Source organism: Macrosteles quadrilineatus, unplaced genomic scaffold (genome assembly GCF_028750875.1).
Source record: "Macrosteles quadrilineatus isolate MER2022 unplaced genomic scaffold, UCM_ALF_1.0 Scaffold_3__2_contigs__length_128488019, whole genome shotgun sequence".
NCBI lineage: Eukaryota > Metazoa > Arthropoda > Insecta > Hemiptera > Cicadellidae > Macrosteles > Macrosteles quadrilineatus.
Window position 1 is genome coordinate 29,701,665 of NW_026542596.1, and position 14,158 is coordinate 29,715,822.

General features: G+C 32.9%; 1 protein-coding gene across 1 annotated transcript; it reads left to right on the forward strand.

Annotated features, from left to right (window-relative positions):
* Window positions 1-11,157: 11,157 nt before the first annotated feature.
* LOC128990788 (uncharacterized) lies at window positions 11,158-12,646 on the forward strand. The gene is made up of 2 exons (XM_054413368.1): window positions 11,158-11,297; window positions 11,737-12,646. Exon 2 carries the CDS (start codon window positions 11,749-11,751, stop codon window positions 12,598-12,600), a length of 852 nt encoding a protein of 283 aa, XP_054269343.1. The 5' UTR covers window positions 11,158-11,297; window positions 11,737-11,748; the 3' UTR covers window positions 12,601-12,646.
* The last annotated feature ends 1,512 nt before the right edge of the window (window positions 12,647-14,158 follow it).

Consider the following 14,158-nt stretch of genomic DNA (forward strand, 5'->3'; position numbering starts at 1 on the left):
AGACATCTAAAAAAAATAATAATTACATAAATAACAATAACCATAATTGAAACATATTAGGAACTAGCTGTTATACCCGTGCTTTGCAAGGGAAGAGGACACAAAATATAAAATTTTAATCTTTACATCTGTTGCATATAATAGTTACACATCAGCCAACGCTTTTGGAAACAAAATTCAACTTTTATGGCATTAATAGAAATGTTTAAGTTATGACTTTAAAATCTGGTAAGTAGTGGATACCACAATTTTGGTTTTCATTAATTTTAAATATTTTGTAGGCTGATATGAAAAAACTGGCCAAATCTTTGAATAAAACTTTGACATTCATTATTTACCTTCATCTCCCATACTTACATATCTTTTAATTTATTATTGTAATTTTAAATTTCAATTTTGAAGTTGCAATACAAGTAATACTAATTATTAAATTTAAATGAACATTTTTTTTTTATTCTACTCTTCTTTATATTAAATCACAAATCCTTTCATCTTCAGTTTCTTCACTCCCAATAAATCATTAGCAGAACTAAGTCAGCTGTTATAAACTTTAGAAATATTGCTGTGCCTTATCAATCTTTTGAAATATTAAAGAAACTATATCTATAGGTACTATAAAAAAATTTAAACAAATACGAGTAATTTAGCATTAAAGACAGCAGACAAAACTAATATGACTATCAAAGCATCAAGGACTAAAAAATGTAATAGCAAATACAGCATATGTTTCATTGCATCTCTGATTTTACTCTACAAAAATATCCACAAACAACTCAATATACAAACCAGTTCTTTTAATCAGTTCCATCGTCCATTGCCTTTACATTTTCACACTTACCATTAAGTAAACATAGTAACAGTAGATATTTCATTGATTTTAGAAACAAAAGAACACTGTGTACTGCTTAGTTTTATGATATTTTCCTTGGTTTAATTTAATCAGTGGTGTGGCAAAACACATACAGGGTGAGTTTTAATTGTCCCCCCCCCAACTTTTTTCTACATTTTTTTTCAAATATCAATCCCAGACCACTTCTAAACATTGTTGGGTAGTAAGTACTTCATTTTGACAAGGTGGTCATTTCCGGCCGCCATCTTGGATCCGCCATATTGGATGCAAAATTTTTTTTTCAAATGTAAAGGTGGGGTTGTGACCCATTGTTTCGAACTAGATTTTTACCCTGATTACAATGCCGCAAACTGTTTTTAAAAATATTGATTCATTCTAAAGTTATGAGGGCTTTTTAAAACTTTATTTTTAGCCCATTTTAACATTGTGCATTTACAAACTAAGACCATAATCTCAAAATAGTGCTAGATAAAGATAAGTATCCACTACCAGTAATTGTCGACCTATTTTCACTTGGTTATGACTGATGTATCTTTTTCGACCGCCATCTTGGATCCGCTATTTTGAAATGTGATAAATTATTTTAAATGTGAAGGGGGTGTTGTGACCCATCATTTCTAACTACTTTTTTAAGCTGAACTTAATTCCATCATCCGTTTTTCATTTTCATTTTTTGATTTTTAAATTTTGACATTTTTTACAAAAACATTGCAATATTTCATAAATAAAACTTGATAACAAAAAACGGTTTGCGGCATTGAGTTTGGCTTAAAAAAGTAGTTCGATATGATGGGTCACAACACCCCCTTCATATTTAAAATAATTTATCACGTTTCAAAATGGCGGATCCAAGATGGCGGACGAAAAAAATACATCAGTCATAACCAAGTGAAAATAGGTTGACAATTACTGGTAGTGTATACTTATCTTTATCTGGCACTATTTTGAGATTATAATCCTAGTTTGTAAATGCGCAATGTTAAAATGGGCTAAAAATAAAGTTTTAAAAAGCCCTCATAACTTTAGAATGAATCAATATTTTTTAAAACAGTTTGCGGCATTGTAATCACAGTAAAAATCTAGTTCGAAATAATGGGTCACAACCCCACCTTTACATTTGAAAAAAAAATTTTGTATCCAATATGGCGGATCCAAGATGGCGGCCGGAAATTACCACCTTGTCAAAATGAAGTACTTACTACCCAACAATGTTTAGAAGTGGTCTGGGATTGATATTTTAAAAAATGTAGAAAAAAGTTGGGGGGGGGACAATTAAAACTCACCCTGTATAATAAATGTATCAAATAAAGTAAATGTGAATTGAAAGCTATGTTAAGAAAAAATAAGAGTATTTTGTATTACCGTTTGCTAATTAAATACAGTTACACATATATAACAGATTTTAGAAAACAAATATCAACGGTACAATTTAGTTATTGATGATATTCTTTAGTTTAATTTAAGCATAGGTTTAGCAAAACACAATAACTTAATTTACCTAAATATACATATTAAAAACATTGTGATGTGCAAGTTATGTTAAGGTAATCAAACACATAGTTAAGCAGTTAGAATTTATTTAAAGTAGCCTCAAACTTCATACAAAACATCTATACATTGTAATTTTCATACTGTTTCCATGAAAACATATCAATAACATTATTTGCAGCTTAGACGCTTTAAAAGATCCAAAGCAGAACAGGAATTGATACAGCAACGGTTATAGAATCTTTTTTTCTATAATCATTGACATAGTTTTAGAATAAATAATCCATGATAAAAGATTAGATTAAAATAAACCTACCTCATAGTTATGGAAAATATAATATTTAATTTCTTTGTATCAGCTGTCTGAAATTGTGAAAAATGCATTTTAGCAGTTCTTCTTGTTTACATTTAGTTGTCAAAGCAAATTTAAACAAACATTTGTTAGGGTTCTCATCACAGCCATGGAGACCAATCAATATTTACTTTTAAAATGTTCACCTCAGAACTTTTAACGCCAAAGGGACAAAGCCTACGGTCAGTATCGAAATGTGAATAGTCCTATAAAGGTCCTTGGTATGGTAAATATATTTTTGTAAAATTTAAGCCCAGTTGGTTTAGTAGTTTTTGCACCTATTAGTAATACACATACAGACAGACACCATTAGATTTTTATATAATAGTATAGATGTTGGACGTACGGTTAGTATAAGTATCTGAATGAAAATGCATAGATTACATGTGTCTGAATATGTGTCGGTATAATAATAAAGGCTGGATTCAAGGAAGACCGCAGTTTCAGCAACCCTCCCTATCAAGTTTTTTATGAACTTTTTGTTACGACTCTTTGTCAATAAGTTCTATGGTAGGGTTTTTGAAAATCTATCCCTCACTATAATTTATAAGTAGAAACCTGGAAAAATAATGACATAATAACCACCGCAGATGGGTGTAGCACCCAGTGAGATTTATATCTTGAGCCTAGTTTCTATAAAATAAACACACCAAACTAATTAAATAATAATGACTGTAAGATATTTAATAGTGACATCCTAAAAATAATTTACTTTATCCCTTGATGAAGTAAAAGTCATTAATAGTTACACAAACTTTAGTATTATCTAATCCACAATAATTATTTACCCAAAATGAACTTTTATTCAGCAAAACAATTACAATAAAAGCTTTTAAAATCCAAACTTTACCAAATCAACTTAACCATTCTACGCTATCTATTTTCCTGAGTCTTGAGGGATATTAATAAAAATTCAATTACAAAGTTCGGAATCCCAGAACTCTGCGTCTCAGGACTTGGGAATTGTTTGGCTATCTGAGTTGTTATGAGCGCGTTATTGAACTAGTTCATAGTTTGGAACTATTTCTAACATCTTCTGATGAAGTCGTTAAGTGTTCGCTGTCATGAAACTAAACATTTCAGGTTTCTCGACTAACGCATTCAAGGTAAAACTGAATGTCACAAAAACTATTTGGTTGTATGAAACAATTAATTGAATATGATAGTAAAGCAAAAATCGATAAAAAGCAACGGCTTTGAATATCAGGGCGTTTACGATTCCATGGTGTATTTTAAAGCTCAAAATTTAATCTATACTTTGTTATAATGAAGAATAATATAATGTGTATAATGGTATAATAGTTGTGGTGTAATGGTATAATGTGGAATTCATGTCATTATTTTCTAAATAACTTCTTGATCAGCATTGTACGTGTTATTAAATTTACGGAAGTAAATCAAATAAACGTCTTATAACACTTAAAACATATATTTACGCTTATACTGTTACTCACAAGACGGTAAATATACAAAAAAGATTGTAAGTGGTAATCGATTTCGATTGGACCCTCCAACCATCATCAGACCCAATAGGCGAATGTTCTTCGCCTATTGGGTCTGAAGATGATTGGAGTGTCCATCTTTCTGTATATTTACCGTTTTGTGAGTAACAGTATAAGTGTAAATATATGTTTTAAGTGTTATAAGACGTTTCTTTCATTTACTTTCTGTATTATTTTCTACGCAAAACTCAAAAACTACTTTACCGATAAAGGCGAGGATTGACTCGAACGTTGGTAGGTCAGGAACATTATCAGATCTGCATATCTAGGCTTCAATATCAACACATTAATACTAACTAACGGTATTGGAGTCATTGTAATTGGTATCCGATAGCCTCTGTACCTTTGTCTAACATTGGACAGTCATTGCTTTGACAATCATTGACATGAATATTCAGTGGTGAGTTTCAAACAATCACCAATCCGTTTGATGTTTGCAATAACAACAAATTCCATGTAGATGTGTTATCTATTATTCCTATTTTCTTTTAGACTGTTTAAATAAACTAGTGGCTTGTAGGGGCAATAGCCCCTATATGTATATTCTAGTAACTATTTTGTATAAATTACATGTATTAGTCTCATGGGTTACCCTACCTTGAATGATCGCTTACCATTTGTGTATGTTAACACTGGTTTTTTTTTTCAAATAAATGCCAACTTTTATGAAGGTTTGGCCTTGCACTTTATGTATAATAATAGTGAAAGCTATTTGCAATTGGCATTGAATCCTTGTAAACTTAAACGGCATATTAGGATCTGTATATATTAGTTTAATTTTTGGCATGAAAAATATGATCCCTTTGCCTACTCCAGTAATTACTTCTATCTTTACACTTATTTCAGACATACCTACACAATCAATCGTACTTCATTAAATCCAGACCCTTAAATTTGGGAAAAAGTTTATTTCAGCTTTATAAACAGTACACATATTACAGTAATGATATTACGTACTACATATTACCATATGCTTTAAATAAAGTTAAACCACATGTTTTTAAGTAAACAAAGCAGACATGACCTAGATTCCCATGCTATTTAAATGTGAATTATTTTGTTCCGTAGCAACTTTTTGGTGCACGATTAAGAAAAATGAATAATTTTCCCCAAAATTTCATGCCCAGACCTTTAAAATGAGACCCCTCCCAGCTTTCTACGGACTCCCGTTCGCTCACAATTTCATTGTAAAATTTTGAGCTTACGGAATTAGATATATAGATTGTAGGATAACTTTCAATTTCATCTATTTTCATGAATGATTTTGCTAATTTTTGCTGTATTGCCTGGGTTCAAATAAAAAGTCATTTTCGAAGAACTAACTCTTCCCTCGGAGTTGCATTTGCTAAATGTATTTTCTTGTTAAAAAGTAATGTGTTGTTGTGTATCTGACTTTAATTTTTGGTTTCCAAACTGTATTTTGTCTGCAGCTGTTTCTTCAACTTGCAGAGTTTGTAGTTGATATCCTCTTACATATTTCTAAAATAAAATCAATGGAATTTGTACATAGTAGTTTAGCTCAAATTTTGCATAGCTTTAGATTTTATGACTGACTCATATATTTTTTCATCTCGATTTATAGAGTTTGAAACGTCATAAAATCTCGATGAATAACTAACATGTGTCATGATATTATTTGAGTTGCCTGCATATACAACCACGAACACATGGCATAGTTAGTATTATTGTCTAAATGTGTGTTAGCAAAATTAATCTTAAGCTACACAGAAACGTAAACTTGCACCTCTTGCAAATAGTGCTGACCTAAAAGTCAAAAGGTTAACCCCTTTGTTTTTATTCTTCTTCAAGACATCCTTTTAATAATAAAATTGACTTTGTATCAGAAATGAAAAAGGGAATCTGGGCCATCTTGATAAATGCCATAAAAGGTCTTCGTTATTACCCTAATACACCACTAATAACAAAACTAAACATTTGGTGTCATAGATTTTTGTAGAAGTCAATTTGCTGTTTTTTTTTTTTTTTTCTTATAAAAGGTAAATGTATAGAAAGGACCATGCACTCTGTGGAAAGAATTACGAGATAAGGTTAAACATAAAAATGTTGTCAAGAAACATCGCTTTACAGCTTAACATCAACACCAGGTTATGAGATAAACACAATTCTTATCTGTCAGTTAGTTAACACGAACCCCAAAGCCATTGTAGTTTGGTTTAGTTTTTATACTTATTACTTAGTATTTAGTGTATTAACCTAAAAGATTCAAACTCCTAAATACAAATTTATTAAGAACCCTTAATTCTGGAGTATTTAATCACTGCTTATAATATGATTTTGGTGGTATAGAGTGTTTATAAAATGTATGTTTGATTGAATTCCTCACTGGGTCTGATCAATCAAATTGTGTAGTAAATCTAAATCTTATGTACTAAAAGACTTTTGCAAAACCTATGACAGCTAGCCTAACCATACTACTGGATCGAATTACATGCAGTTGGTACCAAATGAAAGATTTTGTCTGTAGATTTGCACAATACATACTTTTGGTCGAGTTTTCAGCCACGGGGCGAGCTCTCGTGAATTTTAGTATAACCAGCTGTTTCAAGTAATAGTGTAAATTTCAAAGTATTCATCTGTTAACAAACATTTTCTCCATAATAATGCCATGGGAACTACTAAAATTATATGTAATTTGTCCAAATAAATCCAACATTTTCAAACTACACAACTTGTAATAAACTATTGATGATTATACAAAAACCATTTTGATTTTTATCTATATCGCTTAAGTGCTACACATACCCTATTTCAGTGTACCCTGTTATAATTTGAATCATTAGCTATGGATATGTTTTCGCAAGAATAGATGTGTCCTGGTTAAACATTTTTTGGAGGATATGTCAAAATCCTTTGCAATGAGCATCAGCATAATTGAAAACTTGTGTATTCAAGCTTAAAATCGATACAATTCACCCGACAAACTCAGTCTCAAATCTAAACTTCTATGGTGCCAATTGAGTATTGTATGTAACAAGGAGCAGAGGTGTTTAGTTAGGGACCCAGTTTGTTCCCCAGGGTTGAATACAAGTGACAAACAAGGTAAGGTAAGCTGAAAGGTAACTGGTACTAATTAACGTCGTTATACACTGCTCCTCGTCTTATTGATACCGTTGGAACTAGTCAACGATTGAATCATCTAATGCAACGTTTATCTTTTAGCGAATTTCCCATATAGGGAATAAGCTATTACCGTAGTACTCACGGTAAGACCTGGACCCGGGACCGATTATTTTTTCGTTTTGAGGTCCCTAGAGGTCAAAAACACCATCCGTTCAAATTCAAATATATATATATATATTTATTTATATATATATATTTATATATATATTTATTTATATTTATATATTTATATATATATATATATATATATATGTCCGTTAGCACGATAACTCGAGCAAAAATGATCCGATTTTGATGAAATTTGGTACAAACGTGTAAACCTACGTTTATTCGAACGAGTTCGCGAACCAGCATGATCGGACCATGGGAACGGGGGTTTATGGGGGCTTTTATGGGGTAAAAATGGGTTTTTCCCATTTTTGACCAAAAACACATGAAATTTTGAAATTTTTTTTGAAACTATTTTGTAGAGCTTAAAAAAACAAATAATTTAGTATATTGAAGCGTTATAATGCGCCTAATGGTTACGGAGAAAATTCTCAAAAATTGTAAATTTAAAATTCCCATGTTATTCTTATGGAGAATAAGTAAACTGTTGTAGTTTGCTTGTTTATGGACATATTTTGCCCAAATTTGGAAAATGTTTTTATTTCTTACTAACTATTAACATTTTACATAAAAAACACTTTTACTCTCCCTGTTGCAGCAAACCTAAGTATGTTTTCAACTGATTCTATTTAAATAGGGAATAAATGTGATATTTTTAAGGAGACATTTTAGTGTAAATCCATTCAGGGAAATAGAAATTCGCTTAGTCTGCAGGTTTGCTGCGGCGGGGGTATTTTGATATGACGACAATTTGTATCCTAAAGAGACTATAGAAAATAAATGTTTCTAAAAGAGAGGCGAGAGAGTAGTATTAAAAGGGAGTATAACTTTACATCCTATCAAGTCGAGAATTGCTCTATCAACTTTCACCAGATAAGCAAATTTTCTGAGTTTATTCTTTTTTTCCTTCTGATAAAATCTTCAAACATTTTAAATAGTGTTTACATTTTAATATTTTTAATAGTTGAAATGTTGTATTGTTGTTTTACAATGCTAAATCAATGCAAACAATATGTTTTTTTTTCTTATTAGTTTCTAGAACACAGGTCAAATTAAATTGTTTTAATCTATTCATTTAACTTATATTCTATACTTTACTAACCTATTATTTGTGTTTAATTCTGATGTTGGTATTCACCTTAAAAAAGGCTACAATAACTAAGACAACAGCTATTTTTTTTTTCATTTCATAAAAGAAATGTTTTACATAGGCTGAAGCACTATTATTTTTTTTTACTATTATTATCGACTGAGATGGTAATTGTACATTGTTTATTGCAAATAGTGAACATTAAAAATAAATTGAGTAGTTTTTTCTTACTTTGTGATTTATTAAGGTTAGATGCCTGTATTTAAAACAAGGTATTTGCAAATCAGTAATTAAAAAAGTGTTTCATTTTACAAATTTTTAACATACGTTTTCCATGTCAGTTTTTAGACTTGTGGGATTTTGATATAAATTCAATTAAGTTGTTCTAATTTTTGGTGATAACAAAAATTTAGATTTTTTGGTTTTAACATTAAACTACAGTATGTTGGTATGACGTCGCAACTTATTGAACTGTAAAATAATTATAACTATAACTTTTAGTTCATAGTTGCAAACTATTTCTAACATTCAGATGACGACGAGGCATTCTCTATCATTGACCTGCAAAGCTGTACTTAATTTTTGCAAAATAAATTCGTTACATGTCAGATTTCAATCAAATCATAGAGAGTAGAGACATAGTACAGATTATTATATTACCTACGACAATATTTGTTATGTTTCAACAATATATTTGTTTTTTATTACCAACAATAGTTACTATTTTTTTAATGAAAATTACTGTCAACCTAAAATCAAAATACCCCCGCCGCAGCAAACCTGCCAACTAAGCGAATTCCCATTTGTCTGAATTGATTTTCAGTTAAATATATTTGAATAACATTAGGTTTAACGAGTACCTAGGTTTGCTGCTACAAGGAAACTAATAAAGTGTGTTTTTGAGTAAAATATTGATAGCTTAGTACAAAATAAATAAATTTGCCAAGTTTTATCAAAATATATTCATAAACAAGCAAATTACAACATTTGACAATATTCTCCATAAGAATAACATGGGAATTTTAAATTTACAATTTTTTTAATTTTCTCCGTTACTAATTATCTAACAAAAATACTTTTATATACTAAATTATTTGTTTTTTTAAGCTCTTTAAAAAGGTCTCAAGAGAAATTGGGAAATTTTGTGTTTTGAGGGTCAAAAGTGAGAAAACCCAATTTTTACCCCATAAAACCCCCCGTAAAGCCCCGTTCCCATGGTCCGATCGTGCTGGTGCGCGAACTCATTCAAGTTTATCCCGCTTTACACCTTTAAACCAAATTTCATCAAAATCGGACAAAAATTACTCAAGTTATCGCGTTCACGGACGTATATATATATATGTCTATATATATATATACATATATAAAAATTTGAACGAATAGTGTTTTTGGCCTCTGGGGACATCAAAATGAAAAAGTAAATCGGTCCTGGGTCTAGGTCTTACCGTGCCACCTACGGTAATAGCTACTTCCCTATAGGGAAATTCGCTAAAAACATTATTTTATTGGGCCAAAGTAACAATAGTACAGTTCGCATTAGCCAGGTCACAACAGTACAAAAATACTATACTATACAGCAATTGCTAATTCTAATATTTACATTAATTACACATTAGAGCTTTCAAAAATTTTCAGGAATTATTGGACGCTGTAACAGAATATATTTAGCGATTTATATTTTAACCGTTTTTTGAATTTTGAAAAGTTTGTTCCAACTTAAGGTAAGTGAGTTAAACACCTTTATGCGAACGCACAATGTGTGTTTTTCTTTTTAACGAATTTCCTATGTAGGGAATAAGCTACTACCGTAGTACTCATGGTAATACCTGGACCCGGGGCCAATTTACTTTTTCGTTTTTAAGTCCCGAGAGGCCAAAAACACCCTCCGTTCAAATATATATAAATGACATAAAAAAATATTTATGTATACGTCCGTGAACAACTTGAGTAATTAGTGTCCGATTTTGATGAAATTTGGTTTCAAGGTTTAAGGCAGGATAAAATTGAATGAGTTCGCGAACCAGCATGATTGGACCATGGGAACAGGGTTTTACGGGGGTTTTTATGGAGTAAAAATAGGTTCGTCTTATTTTTGACCCACAAAACACAAAATTTACCAATTTCTCTTTAAGCCATTTTAAAGAGCTTAAAACCAAATAATTTAGTATACCAAAGTGTTTTTGTACGGTTATTTGTTTCGGAGAAAATTCCAAAAAATGCTAATTTAAAATTCCCATGTGATTCTTATGGAGAATATTGTAAACTGTTTCAGATTACTTGATTATGGATATATTTTGTTTAAACTTGGCAAATTTATTTATTTTAAACTAAGCTACTAATATTTTACAAAAAAAACACTTTATTAGCCTTTCTGAAGCAGCAAACCTAGGTACTCGTTAAACCTAATTCTATTTAAATAGATTTAATTTGAAATTAGTTCAGGCAAATGGAAATTCTCTTAGTCTGCAGGTTTGCTGTGGGGCGGGGATATTTTGTATAGTATGGGCTACGGTGAGTAACAAGTTAATCATACGATTTCAGTGGCCTTGCTATTATTTGTATGTCTTTGAAAAGCTCAAATCTAACAAGGCTTTAACTTTATATCAAACAGCTGTTACATTGTAAACACAAAACTACAAATTATTTTGCCAACGGTAAATTTTTTGTTTGTAATTTTCACTTCAGATACACTTTTCACGCTTTTCATTCAAAACCTTTTGATATTTGGTTATTTATCGTTTATGTTCACCTTACAACGTGGTTCCGGTAAGTTTTTAAAAGTTTAGTTATTATTAGGTTCATATCTAATCATGTACCAAAATTATTAAGTTACCCTAGAGTTCAATTGAACGATTGATACAGCCATTGACTATTGGCATAAATTTAACTCTGTACATAGAACTACAGTACTCCGTAATGATTTGAATTGTTGCATCGTTCCTTTGGCATTCTGTTTACTGTACATGTAGCGGGTAAGAACTGGTAGCGTGATAAGGATTCAATAGTTACTGAGTAAATATGTCAAGTAATGAAGCTATATAATTCTAAAATGAACCAATACCCATGTACCCATGTATCAATAATGCACCAATCGCTACATAATTCTATAATGATCTACCCAAAACATTTAATACTGCAGTAGTTAAAATTAACAGCAATATTACATGTATCTCCATAAATATTTTATTTGCAATTTTTGTTTCAGGGTGGAATAAAGATGCTGCGAGCAATACTCTCTCAATCCACAAGAAAAGTCCTTGCTAAAATACCACACCTAGAGTATGCACTCTCTGCGCACGCCGCATCTTCTGCTGTCTTCGAGCGGCCAAGAACGACTCTACCCGTAGCCTTCCACAGCAAACCCTTGCTTACGCCAACTTACAATAATATGATAAATAACGTCCCTTACATTACACCTTTCTTGAGCATACGTTGGGCATCTGACCAGAAAGAGGAAAAGGCAAAAGTCCCCAGTCCCAGTGAATTGGCGTGCAACATGATCAACATGTTGAACTCCGTTGACTTGGACCACTTGAAGGACGCGCCTCCGCCCGCGTTCTGGTTAGCCTTTGGAATTGGGGCAACCCAGGTTGTCCTCCCACTACTGGAGATCATTGGAGGTTACTCTGACACCGTCACCTTCTACCAGCTCAATCTCGCCGCCTCCAGCGTGGCCGTCCTCAGCGGCATAAAATGGGGTCTTGCGGTCTCTAACAGCCCCATTCCCAAGCCAGATTTTGATACGTTGAAGTTGATCATGGCTCCTACTTACGTCGCCATCTTGGGGCTTTCACTTCCTACTGCATTAGGGTTCCCTACGGTCGCGGCCGCCTTGGTCAGTTCCCTCTACCTCGATCTCAAGTCCTCCGCGTTCCCTCCGTGGGCCAACGCTACGAGGTTGTTCTTGACCGTGACCACGCTTAGTGGACTGGCCATGGCCTGGTTCGCATACCTCCTCTTCCATGAAGGGGAGAATGAAAAGAAGAGAAAAGAGATAAAAGGAGCTACAGCTCTGAATGATGAAGAGGACGGTGACGAGAAGTCCAAGAAAAATGGGGGAACACAATAAGGAAATTATATATGATATTTTGATTTTACTTATTTATGTAAAATTTAAACACTGATTACTGAGTGTCCTCTTTTAACTTATGTAAAGTAAGTTAAAACCTGTTAGGTACTTTCCTGTTAAAGGGAACATTCATTATTATCGATGGTCCGTTTATGATCGATGGTCCGTTTTCTTCTTACATGTACTCTATTTCATAAGTCACTTCCGCAGAGACGTCAAGCAATGGATAATGAGGAAACCATTTCTACTGTCGAACGCACTGTTGAGCAGGACCCCAATGAATCAATTCACCGTCGTGCACTGCAATTGGAGCTACGCCCATCGATTTTATGGACGTTGTTGCAGAATCCATTGTATAATAGCTTACAACAAAAATATTTTTGTAAAAATCCTTACTATCATCTTCAAACTGAATACAACTTTGTAAACTAATTGAAATTCAAGCCTCTGTGGAAAGAGAAATGGCGTCTTTTGTGAGCGTGAACATGGCAACAGGAAAAGAGGTGGTCGTGCGTTAATTGCGCTAAAGAGTTCTTGAATTGCGCCAAGCCCTCAAAGGGTTGCAAAAAACTTTCCTTCGTTACCACCAAGTCCAAGCCAGGTAGGGATGAGTAACCGGCAGAAGGAATGTCATTGTTTACGTGTCATCCTAATATATCCTAACCTAACCTAACCTAGCCTAAACTAACCCAACCTACTCAATTATACAGTTAAAGAGGGCTGCCACTTGGCACAGTTAATGAACGTATCGATTATATTGGCCTGCAGTAGTTATAGTTGGCGCGCAATTCAGGAATACCCGATTACCTGACTCAGGTCAGTTGGCACAATTAATGCCCACCCTAAGAGGTCATATGAAAAAAGAGTGGCAGGTCACCCGTTAAGCGGCCTGGTTGAAAACGCAGCACAGAACACGCGGTCCGTAATAAAGATCGAAAAATGCATACCGTGCATACAGAAAAAATATACTTATTGCAAAACACGTTCCGTTATCGCATGATTTCGCGAAATTAATTGGCGTGGCCCAGGGCCGGGGATAGTAGCTAGTACTAGCTACGATCCCTGGCCCTGGCCTCTGTGAACATGTGGTCTTACGCCAATGGACAACTTTTGTGTGGATGCGTAAAGCAACTAGTACTAGTATATGTCAATAGACAAACCTTAGTCGATTTGGATACAAACAGTTGTGTGATTTCCGACGAAAATAAATAATTTTGTATATCGAAGTGTTGTTGTACGCCTAACGGTTACCGAGATAATAAAATAGTATATTTCGTACCTAGGGCCGAAAATGAGGTTTTGCCGGCTTGAGACACTTTTTAAGTTCGAGACGAAGTCGAGAACGTAATCAATCGAGAGCTGCAAAACCATTTCGGTCCGTGGTTCGAACGCTATTTTTCACCACACTATTCCCTATTACCACTATTCACTACTATAATAATGCACACTGATAGTCAACACAACTACAACTTTAAGGTTATGTGAAAAAATAATTTGAGGAATCAGCAAAAATAAAAATAAATAGTTGCTAGTAAACAGTGACAATAACACAATTACT

Excerpts from the sequence above, each read along its gene's own strand:
- LOC128990788 (XM_054413368.1), top strand. The coding sequence starts at position 11,749 with ATGCTGCGAGCAATACTCTCTCAATCCACAAGAAAAGTCCTTGCTAAA.